Below are 18,794 nucleotides of genomic sequence, written 5' to 3'. Positions count from 1 at the left end.
CTAGGTTCCAGTTTTCCAGATGTGGTTGGAGGTACTAGGAACGGATGGCTGATTCATACACTTGTGACATAAGCATGAGATATCCTTGTTTTCCTCCTCCTTAGTTTTCGTGTCTCTCTTCTCGATAGAGGGCTGCAAAGTGTTAAGCATAAACCAGTTTGACAAGTGTGTAGGAAAAACGTCTATGAAAAAATAGCATTAAAATAAAAATGGCTTCGCACAGAATTCCCCTAAACTATAACCAAACCATTGTTTTCCTGATGGGAACAATATACAAAGCGTTGTATATGCAGTGACACAGGACTGAGATCATTAATGTACTTTTTCCACTCGGAAAACCCCCCAAAAATATAGAATGGATTCTGTTAAGACAGAAATACCTTTTCAGAGTTGTTTTTACCCAAACCAGTCTGCAAAAGGAGGACTTGATGGAATTATTTGGTTTTCAGGGAAACCTAGTATAATATGGTGGCAATTGTGAGGTCGAGAAGTGACAAAGTACATTGTTGGTAGTTCAGCTTTCTTTACAAACATAATCAATGTTTCTTATTTTTTTTAATTGAAAATTCCATTTTACGGCTAGGAGAACTAGTGCAATGTGTAGCTTTCATGCCCAGTAATCCATTAGATTTTGGTTGGCCCACGGTTCTGTACAGGTCACTATTTATCAAGTAATTCTGTAAGGAGCCCAGTCTCCAGGGGGGTCAAGACCCCTCATGGAGCTGCACTGGTCCTAGCCCTCCGTGCCCACCTTTCTTGCTTTTCACAGGCACAGTGTGTAGAGACTTGACGGCTGCAGGAAGCACAAGATAACAGTTGTAACATCAGCAAGGGATCATAAACAACCCCACGCTGAGGTCACATTCTCTTGCCTCCTGCCGCTTTGCACTGTGCTACACACCTGGACTACAGCAAGTAAGAAAGAAAGTACAGAAAAGACAGGCACAAGGGGTATAATAAATGTGGAGGGTTCAGAAGTGTATGGACAATGGTGGGAGGGATACATAAGGGTATAAACTAAAGGTAGAACGAGGCAGAGGGGCATGTCGACTGGGGGGAGGCACATGGGTATGGACAGTGAGGGGAGATGCAGGGCTACAGACGTTGAGGTAGGAAACCTCCTACCATCATTGTGTACACTTATTCCATTGTTAAAGTGGGTAGAGACATCAGAAGTTTATAGATCCAGAAGCAGATGGGTAAGGACACTGTGGGCGAGGGTGGCAGAGAGCTATGGGCCGTGAAGAGGTGTGGCGGGGACAATGGGAGAACAGGAAAATGGAAACAGGGGTCTGCAAAAGAGAAGTGGTCTCAGAGAACATGGGGAGTGGTTGCAATTTTGATGGTAGGCTCAGGCAAATATATTCATAAAGGGATATAAAAAATTCCTGATGGCAGTCCAGAGGTGGTGCAAATGGTACTGGTGCTAGAATGGGAATAAAGAAGGATTAAAATATAACGTGAAAGGATTGGTACACTGTGGTGTGATAGCCGTGGTCAGCCCACAAATTTTATGAAAAAGTAAGACAATGGGTGTCAGGGAATATGTTGCTTCTGATGAATGTAAGCAAAGGGTTTGGTGCTTGTGGCAGATACATGGTAACAAGAGAATGTGTATGTGAAATGGATTACTACTGATTCTTTAAGCAAAGGATGCGATGCTGATGATGCTGACAGCATTAAACACAACCGGGAAAAGTTGATCTGACCTAGCACACCTTATTTTGATACAATGAATATACGGTATATTATTTTGAATTTTAATTTAAAAAAACTTTGAAACCTAACCGAAGTGTATTTTTTTTTGTTATTTTCTATCAGGATACAAAGATATGGACAAAACCCGACTTCTCATGAAAACACTCCTTAGGACCTTCTTAGTTGAATTATTCCTTGTTTAGACATGCGAAAGCTCGATACATGCGTACATCTAGAGCCTTTCTGTAAGAGAAGATATTAACATAATACTGTATATAATTCTATAACTGTGTGGTATAGCATAGTTCTTCATCCTGCATCCATGAACTCTCTACTTTAGGAAATATACATTAAGACCAAACACTCGACTTGCTGAGGGCCCACCTATAATCTACTGGAGTGAACCGGGAAGATCTCTCTAGAATACATGCTATGAAGAAATGTTTGCTCTGTATGTTGTCCAGAAGAAAGATGACCTTGGGTAGTGAGCATTGGAGAGTATTTCACCTGTTTTACAGACTCCATAAACATGTTCCAACTACATATGTACTTTTCACGTATCAGACTGTGTTCTTTGCTCTTAAGTCGAGAGTTATTTTCCTGAAGTTCTGAATTTATCCACCTCCTTTTACCGCTAGAAGATTAGTACGTTATGTGCTTTGGCCACTGGTGGCAATATACTCTGCATCATACAAAACCAGAAAACCTGAATGGAACGATTTATTTGTCATATACCTTACATTCTGTCACTAATAGTACAGTTAACACTAGTCATAGAGCATAAAACGTGCCTATATGTTACCATTTTGACGTCATACTGTGGCTTTTGATACGTTATTAGCGTAACATTTCAACCTACCATCAGCCTACTATGGATTTAGGACATATAAATATCCCTCTCATTCCCCAATTTGTTCACCTGTTAGAAAACTCTTATTAAAAGTTAAAAAACAGGTAAATGAGCAACAAATAGAAAGCGGTGGTCTGCTTTATGGAAGTCCCTTTGCATAAGTCTTGCACTCTTAGCACCCCAGCATGTATAACAGGCGTTCATAGCAATGGCACACACTTTGTTTCATGAGTGAAGCTGCGCATGCACAGAGACCCAGTACTGTCAAACTATCATAACGATGCCTACGGGTGGGGAACGGGGCAACATTTATCACTGATGCAGTTAACCCTATGTTTCCCTGCATTAAAATTATAGTGAGCGGGGTTTACCAATGCACCCATTTTTGCAACAGTATATACATGGCAATTGGCGAATAGAGTTATCTTTCAAAGTCCAGATAGATGGGTGAATAGCAATAGAGGAGCCATTAGCAATCGAGCATTGTGTGTGCTGGATCAGTGTGCTATGGTGATGCTGCTGCTGCTGCTGGTGAAAGTGGGCGGGGACATAAGGAAGAAGGGAGGAGGAAAGAAGAGATCTATATTGAGGGATTGGTGCTGCCGGCTCCAGTAGCTGTGCTGGCTGAGGATTTTCTTCCCCCCACCCCCTCTGTCTCTTCTTTGCATGTCTGTGTGTCCAAGGGGAGGAAGAAAGAAAGAAAGAAAAGAGGGAGGGGAGGAAGGAGAGGGAGCGAGCGAGAGAGACAGCCTGATTCTGTGTGCTTAGCGCTGCCACCTCAACATGGTGTAACCCTCCTTCCTGCAGTGAGTCAACACAAGGCACAGAGGTGGGAAGAGCAATAAAAGGAAAAAAGGGGGTAACGAGGAGCAGCAGCACCCCCCACCAGCGGCAGACAACTCCCTCCAGCCCCCCCAAATGAGGAGTTTGAGAGCAGCCAGGAGATCGTGAAGGAAGATAGGAGCTTGCCCTGCTGTTGTCTGGATCCAGGGAGGGGAGGGAGAGGGGTCTGGCCGGACTACTAAGGAGAAGAGGAAGGGGCGACCATGGCCAACGATTCGCCTGCAAAAAGTCTGGTGGACATAGATCTCTCCTCTCTGAGGGTGAGTATCCTTGTCTCTCGCAGCCGGGGGAAGTGTGGAGAGCGCCGGGCACACTAGCAGGGTGTGGGCTGCCTGCATCTGTTTATTTATTATTTGCAGCTAGCCATTTGCTCTTGTGCAGTTTTGCCTGAGATTGGATCCAGAGCAGCAGCAGCTGCTGCAGCCCCCCCACCCATATGATGGAGGCAGGGCTGGGCCCCTTCTATAGTCCAGGAGGCCAGTGGGGGGGCAGCTTTCTTCTTTTTTTTTTTTTCTTCTTCCCCTTTGCTTTAAATAATATGTATATTTGTATGGCACATGGCATCTTTAGTGTAGTATATCTGCAAGGGGCTATTGTGTGTGTGCTTAAGTCATGATCATGTAAGAGTTAAACTGGCTTCCTTTGTTTGCATGTATTGGCATGTGCCTCAAGTGGAGAAATATTAGGGAGCAACAGCTGAATGCACCCCCTCCCCCATGTCTGCTCTATGGGCTGGCAGTATTCTTCTATCTATGTATGTATGTGTATGTCATTTATGTTCTGTCCTTTTGTTTTCTTTGTAGGATCCTGCAGGGATTTTTGAACTGGTGGAAGTGGTGGGCAATGGCACTTATGGACAAGTCTATAAGGTGTGTACCAAGAATGTGCTTATTTGGCCATATTACTAAAAATCTGTGGATTGAGCTCAATTCTGTAGCTCCTCATTAACATGTGTCTGTGTTGGGCTTGTGTAGTTTTGTCTGAAACATCTTGTTCTGGTGTACCTTGGCTGTTACTCAGAAACTTCTGCTTGGGGCCAAATTCTACCCGAGAACCTTGATGTTTTGTCTCTAACACTTGACACAGATACTTTTTTTTTTTTTTTAAACACCTGTGGAAGGTTCTGCCGTAGAGCGGACAAACTATATGTTAATACTTATTGATTTATGTTGCGCCATCATATTCCGTGGCGGTGCTCATGTGTGATAGGCGCACGGCGTGACTGATGCAGAGCCCCTGTACCTTAACAATGCAGATGACTTGATTTATTAAGGCGACTGTTATTTGTAGGGCATGTTTTCTGTGGCCCACTGTTTGTACTTATAGAGGGGGCATTGTCCTAGGATGTCAATGAAGTATTAAAGGACCCTTTCTAGGTTGACCTTTTAAACCACTGACTTTGGTATTGAGAAGGCCTGCATCATATCTTCTGGGCCTCATGTACATCCTTTTGATGGTTGGGGGAGGTGAAAGAGAAAACTGCCTAATTACAGTAAATGAAAGAAACATCTCCTGGGGTTGTATGTGACTGCTATGAGTTGCTCGTACAGATGTGACTAATAGACAGTGATCAGCCCTAATGATAAGACGTAATCTCCGATCTCTAGGAGGCATGAGAACATCCTGCATGCATTTGGAACTTCTTCTCATTATGTCTGAGAAACCTCTAGGATTATACAATGTGTTGTCTAAAGTTAACCGAGTAAACCCCCAGCTGTTTTTGTATGCGATTCATTCATTCATTTGTTTACTTGGGGAAGAAACACTGTATCGCTAGCCACCAATTAAAGATGTGATTTTCATACAGGACACTTTCTACTTTTAAATATATTGGAATCATTGTATTTCGTAAAGGATACCTCTTTGACCCCCCCCCCCCCTTTTTTTGTGTAACACACTCATTTTCATGATTTTTGCCTGAAGTATTGATTCAGTGATGTCATTGCTGGCTCTGTTGCTTTAAAAAACGAAGCCTTGTCTACATATCTCAGAAGGCCTACCATGGGCACGGTTCTTACAGCAGATGATATCACTACATGTCTCTTTTCTTTGTTTCCCGTTTGTTTTGTAAATTAACAAATTATTCCGGTTCTGTAATCTTTTTCCTTTCTTTCTTATAATTGCGCAAGCTTCTCCAGACATAATTTATCATTTAAGTGAATTCCCAGGTCATGGGTGGAAAAGGCCAGGACACTGACCTGAGATTCTGCTTCTTTATTTAGTTGCATGGAAAGCAAGCCCAGGTCACACGTTCTTTAAATATCACACCAACAGAAGGGGTAATTTAACGTTCCTTCAAACAATGGATATAACAAGTCGTTTTATTTGATGTTAACCCCTTGTGTGTCACGGTTTTGAGAATTCAGGTGGCAGTTCAGAGGGTCAATAGTTGTTTATGTTGGCTTGTCAAATGCACAAACAGCTTTTGTGTTTATGAGATGAGAAATTGAAACAATTTTTGTGTAAATATTTGTAGCTCCTTTTTTAATGCAAAAAACGTATCCTAGAAGCATTAAAAATGTCTGAGAAACAAACCTTTTCAGTATTCTTTTTTTATTGTTTTTCTCCAGTTCCTCCTTAAACATTTCTTGTCTTTCTGGAAGTGTGATGTTGCTAAGCAAAGACAGATTTATTTTTTTTTAAATGCAGGCTGCTATAGCAACCAGAAACTTTTTTTTTTTTTTTTTTAAAAACCTCTAATTTGAATAGTTATGTACAAACTCTTCGTGGTTCATGCCTTGTCTTTCTGCCTGCATGTGTCAAGCCTAACTGCCCCCCCCATGCATATTCTGCAAACTCGCACATCCCTGTTTATTAGGATGGAAAGTTGGCATCTGGTAAACATGCCTCTTGGGAAATTATTTTGTTTTACTATATGACTGTAGCTGCAGGTTTTGTTAAAATTTTATGTAGACTAAGTAAAATGTTAGCGTTCCGGGAAGAGTTGAATAGCAGATTTGTTTTGGTGGTCAATGCATAATATACCATTGGCAGACAAATGGTTAATCATGTCAAAGCTTCTTTTTCTAATTATAAGACAGTTCTTTAACCAATATTGCAGTAATTGTTTTTTGTTTTTTTTTTAAATTACATTTTGTTTTTTTTAGATCACCTAAACTGTTTGTTTTGGCATGTCAGGGCATGTTCATAATAGTAGATTTCCTTTTCATAGAAATATTGTTCTTCCAAACAAAACAAGGAAGCAGTAGTTAATGTTTGCAGTCTACGTTACACCTGATCTACAATCCTTGGCCTCGTTAGTGTTTTCAACGTTAAAGTGACACTATCATTTTTAACCAGTTTGCACCTGGAACACTTTCTCTGCAGTCTTGTTAGACAAACATGTTCTCCATCATTATCTTAACCAAGTCCAAATTAAAACATTCTCCAAAGGCACTTAACTGAGTAACTTTTTGAAAGATGCAGTATTTTCTGCCACTTTCTTATTCGTGATTGAGATAAGAGAGCGGCCATCTTGATTTACTAGTAGGCCTTGTGTGAGGCATCGCTTGTGGTAACCTTGTAAAGTTGATGGGAGATAAGAACACTTTGGCCCATCTAGTCTACCCATTTTTCCTGATGTAGAGTCAAAGACCTTAATCAGTCCTCGGTCATTTTTTTTTTTTTTTAGATTCGCGATAGCTTTATGCCAATCCCAGGCACCTTTATTAGCCTCTATCCCTTCTGTTTACCACCCTCGCTGTAAAGTAAAACGTCCTTATATTTACATTACATTTCCCATATTTTACCGTTCAGTCCACTAAATAAAACCATGTAATGTTTATGGATTAAAATAAACAATATATATATATGCATAAGAATTCTGTTACGTGTGGAAGCAGCCTTAATAACTTCATGCAGATCGTAAATAAGAACAGGATCGTGCGTCTCCATTGTGTGTGTGTGTGTGGGGTTTTTTTCTCACCTGTTAAGAAGACGGAGTGCTTCAGGATCGGAAGTTGCTCTCTTAGTCCTGGCACAGATTTTGTTTCCTTGACGTACACTAGTCCCTTACTTTAAAACCTTACATTCTCAACTTTTTTCAGAGGTTAAGAGCCTGTCTTAAGTACATAATTGCTGCGAGATCAGATTCGTCTTTTCATCTCGATGCATACATCTTACTGTCCGCTCGTCGTTGACTGGTACGGGCAAACAGACGTCAAATAGCCGTTTAAAGCCAATGAAATAATGTTCACCGAGGCACATCATATTTAATTTATAATGGGCTATGATGCAAAACAAGCACAGCATGGGCTATGTCTGTTGTCCATGCTCCGTGGTAAATCTGATTCTACGAGGACACACAATATAGACCCACACAATATATTTCTGCATCTAAAGTAAATGGCTGAGCTACGTTTTCTTCGGCAAAGGAGAAAAAAAACATTCTCTGTGCTTTTCTTCTTGCGACAGAGTCCTTGCTGTCTTGCTTTTCTTTTTTTTGCTGAAATATATATATTAGTTGGGTTGTGCCACCTTGTGCATGCTGAACATATAACGCACACACACACACGCTCACGCATACACACGCTCGCACTTTGCATCCCGGCATTCGCAAATACTTCTGGCTTTCCAGGAAGCTCAAGAGGAAGTAGAGTAACAGACGGTGGTTTATCTCTAAACTATAGGGATAACTATTGTGCAGCCGTTTACTTTATAACAAACAAAAATCCGGCAACGTGCCCTTTTTTTTTTTTTTTTTTTTTTTTTTTTTTTTAAAACCCTTTTGAATGCGAGCAGAAAACTTTGAAAGTCTTAAGAATGTTCACTCGAAATTCTGTATGGATATCCATAGCTTGGTTCTGGTATTGTGGAGAGAATGCAGGTGGCAGATTTATTTCTACACGTTATACAAATTTTACTACTTATTATGGTACGCACTCAACCTACCAATATCTGACAATTATATTAAAATAGTTAATTGTTTTACGTTAAAATAGCGACGCTTACCTTACTGATCATGTTCAAAAACAAACCATAGGTCTTTATGTTTAGATGATCGCCACATGGAGGTTGCATCCATGTAATATTAGCCATGTGTTTTCCAAACTAGAAAATTCAGGGGGATGTATTAAAAATGGCTCACTTTTAGTTGCCGTGGCTAGACGGTTTTAGACTAGCCTCAGACTGGCTCCGTTATGTGCCTTTCTAATGATTTGGAGTGACTGATATATATTGATTAGACGTATTCATGCAGCAATTTAGTTCATTGTCATTATACAGGGTGTGAAATTAAGATGTCTGCTTTTATTACATGCTGTCACTGCCACCTACTATGCTCTCCGTGACTATGGTGACATGTCGTTTTTCATTGCATGCATGAAGCTACTAGAGACAGTCAAGTGCTGCCCTTTCACAACGTTTTAGTGACAAACGCACCTAGTGAAACGACTTGATTTCAGAAATATAAACTTTTTTATGGCTATTTTGAATTGTTAGGTCATGTGGTCTCAGCTTATCTGTGCTTAGTCCTTATTTGCCTTTCCCTTGGGAACCCAAATATTCATGGTTTTTTTTTCCTTTCTTTAAAGATATTAAAACAAAGGGTAGATGTAAGTCTCTGAATACCTATTGCCCCTTACCGATTTACATATAGTGTGTTGAAATTTGGTTGTAAATTACATTTTATTTTAAAACATTGATCTATTATTGTAAGATGACATTGGTTTTATTTTGGGTAAATATTAAGAGATTTTTTTTTTTTATTTTCTGGGCTTAAGATTTATGATAAATGGATTTAATAGATCCACATTTTGCTGCAGAGAAATCTTCAAGTCTACTGGACAATCTTTATACAAGCTTTAAAATACAATATCAGAACATAAATATTGTAATTAGAATTGGTACAGGGTCTACTTTTGCAAAAAAAACTTTTGTATGTGTAAATACACATAGTAAATATAATGTCCATAAATATATATAATAATGTATATTATGTAAATTTTTTAAAAAATGTATACATTTCTATTCCTGCTAAAATCGGCTTTGACACTGTCAAGCAACTGAAAATAATTCAGTTTGACTCATTTGCCGAATCAATACTATATTTTGGGATATTACACTAACAGTGAGAAAATAACCCTTTTTGAAACCTTTTAAACAGTTTTTCGATATTTTATACCGTATTTGCTCGATTATAAGACGACCCTGATTATAAGACGACCCCCCAAAATCTGAATATTAACTTAGGAAAAAAAGAAAAAGCCTGAATATAAGACGACCCTAAAGGAAAAAAGTTTTACCAGTAAATGTTAATTCATGTAAACTATTTTTTTTAATAAAAGCTATGATTGAGAAAAATATTTTTTTTGTTTTTATTTCTTGTATTTTCCAACCTGTCCCCCAGTTACGCACATCTGCCCCCAGGCTTGCCACTCCAATATGGCACTGTGGCCCATGATATGCCTTTTAACCCTCTATATGCCACTGTGCCCCATGGTATGCCTTTTGACCCCCTATGTGCCACTCTGCCTCCAGAAATGCCTTATACCCCTATATGCCACTCTGCCTCCAGAAATGCCTTATACCCCTATATCCCATTCTGGCATTTAGGGGGTTAAAATGCATATTATGGGGCAGAGTGGCATATAGGGAGGTATAAGGCATTTCAGGAGGCAGAGTGGCATTAAGGGAGTTAAAAGGCATTGTATAGAGCACTCTGCCTCCAGAAATGCCTTATACCCCTATATGCCACTCTGGCATTTAGGGGGTTAAAATGCATATTATGGGGCAGAGTGGCATATAGGTGTATAAGGCATTTCAGGAGGCAGAGTGCTCTATTAAATGCCCCCTTAACGCCACTCCAGAAATGCCCTATGCCCCCATTTAACACACACACACACACACACACACACACACCCCCTATACCCCCATTTAACTAACACACACACACACACTCTCCCCTCCCCTCCCCTCTCAGCCCTCTCTTACCGGTGCTTCCAGCCGGGGCAGCGGGTTGACGTCGCCTTCTGCTGCAGCCGGAAGGAGGTGGAGTTGGCAGCGGGGGTTTGTCTGCGTCCGTCGCGTATACTTTCCCCGGCTGTCAGAGATCAGAGTTCCCCGCACCGGTGCGGGGAACTCTGATCTCTGACAGTCGGGGAAGGTTTGCGCGACGGACGCAGACAACCCCCGCTGCTAGCCACACCTCCTTCCGGCTGCAGCGTAGACGTCAACCCGCTGCCCCGGCAATACAGCAGGAAGCACCGGTAAGTGTGTGTATGATGGGGGGGGGGGGTGAGACAGGAGGATCCAGGTCCCCTGCAGCGGTGCGGGGGATCTGGATCTTAGTCTCCTAATCAGACTCTATTTGAGGTCTGATTAGAAGACGACCCCGATTAGAAGACGAGGGGTATTTTTCAGAGCATTTGCTCTGAAAAAAACCTCGTCTTATAATCGAGCAAATACGGTATTTTATAATGCTGAATAGTGAGACATTAGATTGAACATCATAGAAATTAATGTTTAGATGTTGCCTATCCTGTGCGTTCACATTAAACTTACCTTACAATAATGTTATTACAAAATACTTTAGTAATTAAGGTATATCGGGCCGTTATCGGAAAACTAAACTTCTTGAAGATCTGGTTATCCTCGCGGACTGATCCAAAAATAGCAGAGATGACATTGATCCTGACCTTGAGACACGTTGTTGCAATACTGTATGAAAGCGAGATAAACCATGGCCACGTTTTAGAAAATATTTAAAACAGGTTTTTAGAATATTAAACGGCACAAATTAAAAGATACGATGTCATGGCTTGTTGACTATTAACCGGTTATTATAAAACCTGAAGGGGCACCTTTTATGTTTATTGTAAAAGAGATGTTCCAACCATTATATGCTCTTCTTACGTTGAACTGGGAAGTGTCTTCAACTAAACCAGGTCAGTTAGGGGTATAGTGTGGTCAGCTATTAATAAAAGTGTATTATGTCAAAGTACCCCATGTATAAGTAAAAAGCGCAACGTTGGCATCCAAGAGCTGTTGCGTGGGAATAGTGTCATTTCGTAATGTCCCGTGACTGACTTGAAGTATCACAGATTGTTTGATTCTGATAAGTGATGCCCATCTGCCTACATCTTAAACAACTGTTAACATGCAGAAAAATGCCTTGACATCACGAGAAAAAATAGTCGTCTTCTTCCATAGGCCGCGATCTAAAATAGTTTTTCTTCTTCATAGCTACAGTGGATGGATTTGGAAGGATTTTGTGTGTGTGAAGATCTCATTGCTCTCGTTTACATTGTCACCTTCCAAGGTGTCATTTAAGAAGCAGTTTATTTTTGTCTCTGTATCTGGGTGTTGCCAAGAAAAAATACAGAATTGTGCTATGATACTGATGGAGCTATCAAGAGCGCCACGGACTAATGAACCACCAATTATGATTTTGGCCTCCTTTTGATTCCATCCTTCAATCATAATATAACACAGATTTAGGGTGTCGACATTAGACATATTAAGCGAGCAGGCTTCATACTATTAATATCTTCATTTAAATAATTTATCTGATGTGTTTTAAAGGGGGACTTCTACAGCTTTTAGAAATACTATCATTTTCATGGTTTCAGTTATATTTGGTGATATGACTAAATTAGATAAAATTTTATTTTTACGTAAAATATATTGCTGTATACAGTAGCGTGGTTTAGCAATGACACACAATCTTGATTTTTATCTTATTTTCTTCCGATAAACCCCCTTTATCCGCAGACCTGGAGGCTGCCGTTGTTGTCAGTCGTTATATTTTGGGTGACCTTTATGCAAATGCTAAGGCAATCCATTCCTCCTTAGACCTGCATTACTCAAGAAGTCCAGCTAAGTGATAAAGACTTAGCCATTCAGCTGTTTACCACAGGTAATGTTATAAGCAATAAAGGAAGTTTATTGGAACAGTTACCGTATATATATATTTAAGCCCACTTTCTTCAGTGTGTTATGGCATCACTGTATACAAAATACTAATTCCCAGAAAACAATATATTTTGCTATTCTCATTAGCATTCGACAGTCTTCCACATACACACAACCTGTGTCTTGGATTTGCTTACTTTGAGTGTGGACGTCTGTACCTTCTGTCTACATTCTAAAGATGCAACGTATTGGTTGTGATTAACCTCATTGCATAGTACATTAGGAATCTGGCGGTATGTAAATAAAAGGTAATAATTATTAAATTCCTAGATGCATTGTTGCATGTGATAATAAAATAACTGGTAAAAAGTGAATCTGTCCTGACAAGAGTTAAATATTATTATAAGTGTGCATGTATATACCGGTGTGTGTGTGTGTGTGTGTGTATATGTGTATATATATGTGTGTGTGTGTAAAGTATATATATTTTTGTATGTATTTGTTTTACATGCAAAAGCCACAGCAGTTGCCATTAAGTTTGAAGGCTTAAATAGTTGGTTTGTATTAAATGTTAAAAAACGAACATACAGCGGCAGGGGTAATGAAACAGCTTTATGCGTTTTTATCACGCTTCATGAAGCATAGTCACTGATGCTTATCAAAACATGGTATGATGATTTAGTAAATTTGTGGAGTTTTTGCCAGGGAAATGCACAGTAACATCATAGAACAGCTCAGACGGGCTAAAGGTGCTTGTTTCCTTGTGGCATAAGCTTTTTAGGTGTATCTCTCACATATTTGTCTGTTTGGTCATTTAAATACCTCTCAACTGGAATCCTAGGAATGAAACGTGATACTTACATGGGCGTTATAAACCATGAATGAGAGCCCAGTAAGAGTGAAGTTTTTTTTGTTTTTTTTTTCTTTTTTTTTTGGACTGCTTTGAAACTAAATTTAGTCTTAGCCATTGATTTTGAAATATTCAGGCTAAAGCATTAGGAAGGGTGTGTGTATATATAATTCCCTTCTCACCCCTATGGTATGTGTCTTCCTCAACCTTGGATCCCAGAGGCCTGGGTGTTTGAGGGTTATGAGCAGTATCTTAGCTGCTCCTAGCACTGCACTCTTTTAGATAGTGTTCTGATGTTCCTGTAATCTCATTAAGCCACTCTCCCAGTTTAGGAGTCACAGTCCCGAGTGCTCCTATGACCACTGGGACCCTTTTGGCCTTCCTTCTCCACATATTCTCTAGTTCTTCTATGAGGCCTTGATACTTCTACAGCTTTTCATTCTCCTCCTTCCTGATGTCGCTATCACCACACATCACCTGCTGTCCTCTGCTCCTTGTCTACTACCACAATGTCGGGTTGATGTTCCAGTACCTGCTTGTCTATTTGGATCTGGAAGTCCCATGGGATCTTATCCCTGTTATTCTTCAAAACCTATGGAATCTCCCATAATGTTGGAGGTTTTCGCCCATACTCATACCTGGGAACTCTCCGGCTTTGACCCGGAGTTCTCAGGGTGAAGCACCAGTTCTCTTGGTCAACACCCGAATCCTCTGACCCGCCCCTTTAAATGGGGGTGTTACCCACCGACGTCAGCGGGAAGTCCTAGCTACGTCCCGCAAGGGAAGGCTCCAAGTGAACTAGTTCCCAGGTATGCCCATACTGTGCAGGTGTGTGTGTGTGTGTGTGTGTGTGTATATATGTGTATATATATATATGTGTGTATATATATATTGTAATTGCTATTACTTGATTCTGCAGCAGCAACAAAAAAACCCTTTCTCCTGCTTATGTCATTCCTCTTCTTTATAGATTTTTGACTGTGATTAACAAGCGACAAAAAATGGTTCACGGTTTAATAGAGGGTAACGTCACTATGGAAAAAAACCTGTGCTATTTAATTTGCTTTGCTAACTAACTCTGTAATTCTGTTATTACGAAATGGTACGTAATAATATAGCCTTATTGCACTTTCTGTGACTCAAAGATCGCACAGTAAACTGGTTCGATGTGGCCACGCTTTGCTTGTCTGGGCTAGTTAGGTGTTGAGTAACAAGAAAGGAAATAGGAAAGGTAAGGCTGTAAGATTGGTCCCGTTTCATGTTGGCACTGGTTGCCCAGTCAGATGTTCCGAGCCCTTAATTGCCTGTTGTCTGACATGTTAATGTGACCCGAGGCAAACACAGTTGTGAAGCCGTTTACATTGTGTCATTTCAACAAATACATGACGTGTGTTATACCTTTTGAATATTTAATGTAGTTTAACACCATAATATCAACAACCTGTGACACATAAGTTACAGGTAGCTTTATTAAACTATGCTAAAAGTTCTGATGTTCAGCTGGTCTAGATTAACATATGGGTTGATGGAGCTGAACACTTGAGGAAAAAGTCACTGAAGACTTTAAAGCAAAACAAAAATGGCAAAAAATAAATAAATTAAATACTGCGCTTGGAAATAGGAATTCAATATTTATTGGGTATAAGTAGTTGTGGAAGAGCGGTTAATGTGCGCTAATAAAAGCAAAGCTTTGGAACCGAGTTTTTCCTTGTTAGTGTTGAAGCTGACGTTCTAGCCCTTTGTCAGCTGCTGGAATTTGGATATTATTTTTGGAACAGACTTGCTTCACCGATGACCTAACATGACATTTTATTCAGCTAGATTGAATTTTGGTGGAACATTTACATCCCAAAGATTTTATTTGATGCTCTTTGGAAACATGATTGGTGGGCAATTATTTCCCAGTACTGCCTCTTCAGTGGTAGATGGTGTCCAGAAGTGAAATAAAATATGGGCATCGAAACAAACTACCCCTTTCAACAAGAGGAAAATTAACCAGAGCTCTGAAGCCATTAAATGTGCCAAGCATTGTTTCTCAGTGAAATGTTTTGGGTTCGGGAATTATTTATTGATGTGATATTATATTTAGATACAATTTTTGTTTTTACAGTTGACCGTGGTACCAAGTCAACTTGGTGTATATATAAATTCTGATATAGTGAAATCAAGCTGAACCAATTCTTTCTGTAATCGATCAATTGATTTAAGATTACCTCTGATGTGAGCAGAATAGGTGACTCAATTTCCTTGCTAGGAAAAAGAAGAAACTACTTGTGGCCTCAACTGCATGTATGTATCACACACACATAAAATGCTGTAGCTAGTACAATGCTTGTATTTCTTTTTCTACCATATTGAAGGTCAACCAAGTACATCGCGTTTTGTTCATTCTCTGGTATTTGTTAAAATATGTCTTCTATCCGACTCGGCAAAGTCTTTCATCACCTTGTATTTGGTTGATGTTATCTTGGAAGTGAATTTCTGGGAAAACTACTGCCAGTTTGCCAGCAGTGAAACCAGAGATATACCAACATCTGTGGATTTTTTTAGCTTTGAGCTACTACTTGGTTGCTAAAAAGCAAGTTTAACCCCCCCACCACCTTAATGCATTTCATACTGGCCTATGGGGATATTACAACAGGATATATACAAACACTACTAAATCATACATTCCTACTAGATCTCTAAGAAAGGACCCTCGCTGTCTTGTCAGCAGAGCTCGGAAAAGTGATCATGGGTCTGAAGATTTGTACGCCGTTGGGAGAACTGACGACTCTTAACTTTTAATGTTAAATTACTTTTAATCACTGTTTAGTATTTTAGTATCTGTAAATCCATGGCCATTAACCATACCTCCTAGCCATAGCCTCTGTAACAAGTACCCATTTTCCACCATCTAAAATGTTGGAAGGTATGATATAATGATGCTGCTTTCTATGAAATTCTTTGTTTTATCTGAAGGCAGATTTATTCTGAAAAAATGCATTTCTAAAGCTTCAGATTAGTTTTGAAAAAAAACCCCAAACAAATTGGACCTTGGTTATAAGTATAGTAATTAATACACCTTTAATATAACATACTGTAAAGCATGTCAAGGATCACTGGCTCCTAGGGCTTGGCAAACCTTTGACTGTATAGCAAGCCGGTGGCTATTTAGATTAGCCAGCTGTAGAAAGTATGCTGTGTTTTGTAGGAATTATGTGGACTACATCAACAAGTAGTGTGAAAGCACAGACACTCTGACATTGAGCACATTGAGGTGGTTCTGCTGAGTGTGGTCTGCTGCACCTTGGGTGGTTGAAGGCATTCCCAATGGTGGGTTTTGCAATTTTTTTCTACAATTTCTGGTGTTTTGTTTTAAGATTGATTGGTTTGAAGTAGAGTTATAAATGGTGCCCATGAAAACGAACGCTCAAGCACTGCGTAATGTGTTGTAATGTGACTCTCAGCTATAAGCTAAACAAATTAGACTTACAGAGGCAAAACAAGGCAAAGAACATGCAGCTGTTTTCTTTTTTCTTTTTTTTTTTTTCTTTTTTTTTTGTGCCACAAGATTGACAAAAACAGGTTTTCTGCATCTTGGTTAACTTCCAAACCCTGTTGGTATGAATTCCCCCCCCCCCCCCCCCCCCCGCACACAATCTTTTGACCCCGGGGCCAGACACCTGTGTGATCCTCTCTTGTTTTTGAAGGGCTGACAGTTTCAACTGATCAGAATGTCTGTCTAAATTTGTGTTGCTTGGGATAGATTGTTTGTGTTAAGTTTCTAATATTCTCTGGATTTGTTACAAAACAAGACTTTGGCCTGGTTTTCGTGTGGTGTGAAATAATGAGTGCAAAGACGAGCAGAATAACATTTGGCTTAAATTCCATGAAACCTGTTTTTGATTCTTGAGCATAGGTGACTTTAATGTAGGTAAAACCCCAGGCTTGCCTCAACTTGCTGCTCGTGGTACCCCATTCTACGCAGCAGGTTGTTCTACCTGAGTTGCAATTAGGTGTCGATGGGGTCGATCTTCTGTATGTGGATCCTTGATAGAAGAGCTGTAAGGAGAATGCTTCCAAGTGCTTAATGAACCACTTTAACACTGCATTACCTGTCCGTTAATTATCACAAGACTCTTATGGATACTTGCATTTATATGAGGTCATCTTAAAAAAAGAAACAAAATTTAAAATTTTTGCTCTGCTGGGAGCCCGGATTCCCTGGCCTCCTTTGTCATACATGCCACGCAAATGTTTAGTTTGAAAGCTTCTTTGCATTTTTGACTGTAAGGAATACATGGAAACCGTTTAACTAAATATTCTTTTTTTTAATTTGTCATTAATAAACTGAAATGCAAATTTAAACTAACAAATGCAATCCTCAATGCCCGTGTGCTGGTGTATGTGTGTGCAGATGGCCAGCATTTTTTTTTCTGACTTAATGTCAGAAAGCAGGTGCTGACAGAGGAACTGAATAGTGTAATTGTGTATATTTATCTCAAAGGTGGGGTATCTGGAGATAACTTCAGGACAGGGAAGTTGTTGATTAATGTCAGTTGAGGGGGTCACCTTCTGCCACAAGTCTAGCGTCCATGTATGTTTATACTAAATAAACAGCACAAACTCTTAGTCCCCCTTATTCCTCCTGTTTAAGTCTGCTCTGTGCCATGGTGATAAAGTTTATTTCAAATGTATTGAAAGCAGGCACTGGTTTTAGACTAAATGGTGAAACTGGTATTTATTACCATAGAGACTCCAGTCGGCACAGACCGTTTCTTTGAGTTATGGTAAGTTGTCATTGAGACATGTTGAGAGTCGTAGCTAGAGCCCTGCGCGGGACTGCTTTTTTAATCCCGCTCCCGCTGTTTTGAATCCCGCTCCCGCAATGTGGGTGTTCCGCTCCCGCCACATTTGTGGCCAATCCCGCCCGCTCCCGCCACATTTGTGGCCAATCCCGCCCGCTCCCACCACATTTGTGGCCAATCACGCCTGCCTCCTTTACCTGATTTCCCGCGCAGTCCCGCAAGGCTGCCCTCGAGTTGTTCCCTCACAGTGTCTCTTCTCTTGCTCCGCCCAGGAACAAGGCGGGGTCACAGGAAGTGACGTCACATCACGTGACTTCGCCTTGTTCACGGGCGGAGCAAGATAGGAGACACTGTAATGGAGCAGCGAGAAGGCATCCTTGCGGGACTGCGCGGGATTACTGGGACCCGCAGGTACAGTGCCTGACCTTCCCCATGCAGCCCCAGAAAGACCGCCCGCAAGTTTTTTGGCGGGTCCCGTGGGACCCGCCTCCCAATGCAGTCCTCTAGTCGTAGCTCGCCTCCCTCTCTTTATGTGCTTGTAGATATGGAATTTACAAGGTACTTCTCTCCGACTGGGCAATAAATGGTGCTTTTTATCCTTGTGTTTTGGAAAGACAGTTAAATTGGTGTCTTGTGTGTGACAAAAATAATTTTGTTAAGCTGCTGGTGTGTGTTATTACTATTATTATAACGTCTCTCGCGGACCGTTGGTTATCCTTTATTATTAATGTCCTATGTTGAAAAAACTTGCCATTGTTGGTTTTTTTTTTTTTTTTACTGTGTCACACTAAAGAGATATACATTACACCATATTCCAGGCATCTGACATTGAAATCTGAGGCCTTTGGGCAATTCATAGAACTACCGGTACAGGACCACTTTACTACCCAGCGGTGTGCAGGAATTAACATCC

General features: G+C 40.3%; 1 protein-coding gene across 26 annotated transcripts in view; it reads left to right on the top strand.

Moving 5' to 3' along the window:
* The first annotated feature begins 3,594 nt into the window (after positions 1–3,594).
* Positions 3,595–18,794, top strand: part of LOC149289244 (mitogen-activated protein kinase kinase kinase kinase 4) — an 83,106-nt gene continuing 67,906 nt past the window's right edge. For all 26 annotated transcript variants that reach the window (XM_089490828.1, XM_089490847.1, XM_089490846.1 and 23 more), the window contains exons 1-2: positions 3,595–3,651; positions 4,195–4,260. In XM_089490828.1, coding sequence (XP_089346954.1) covers positions 3,595–3,651; positions 4,195–4,260 — 123 coding nt within the window. The remainder of the gene's footprint in view (positions 3,652–4,194; positions 4,261–18,794) is intronic.

This window comes from Sceloporus occidentalis, unplaced genomic scaffold, assembly GCF_023333645.1.
Source record: "Sceloporus occidentalis isolate IW3139 unplaced genomic scaffold, rSceOcc1.0.p SCAF_47, whole genome shotgun sequence".
NCBI classification, from domain to species: domain Eukaryota; kingdom Metazoa; phylum Chordata; class Lepidosauria; order Squamata; family Phrynosomatidae; genus Sceloporus; species Sceloporus occidentalis.
This window is presented reverse-complemented; position numbering and strand designations above follow the sequence as displayed.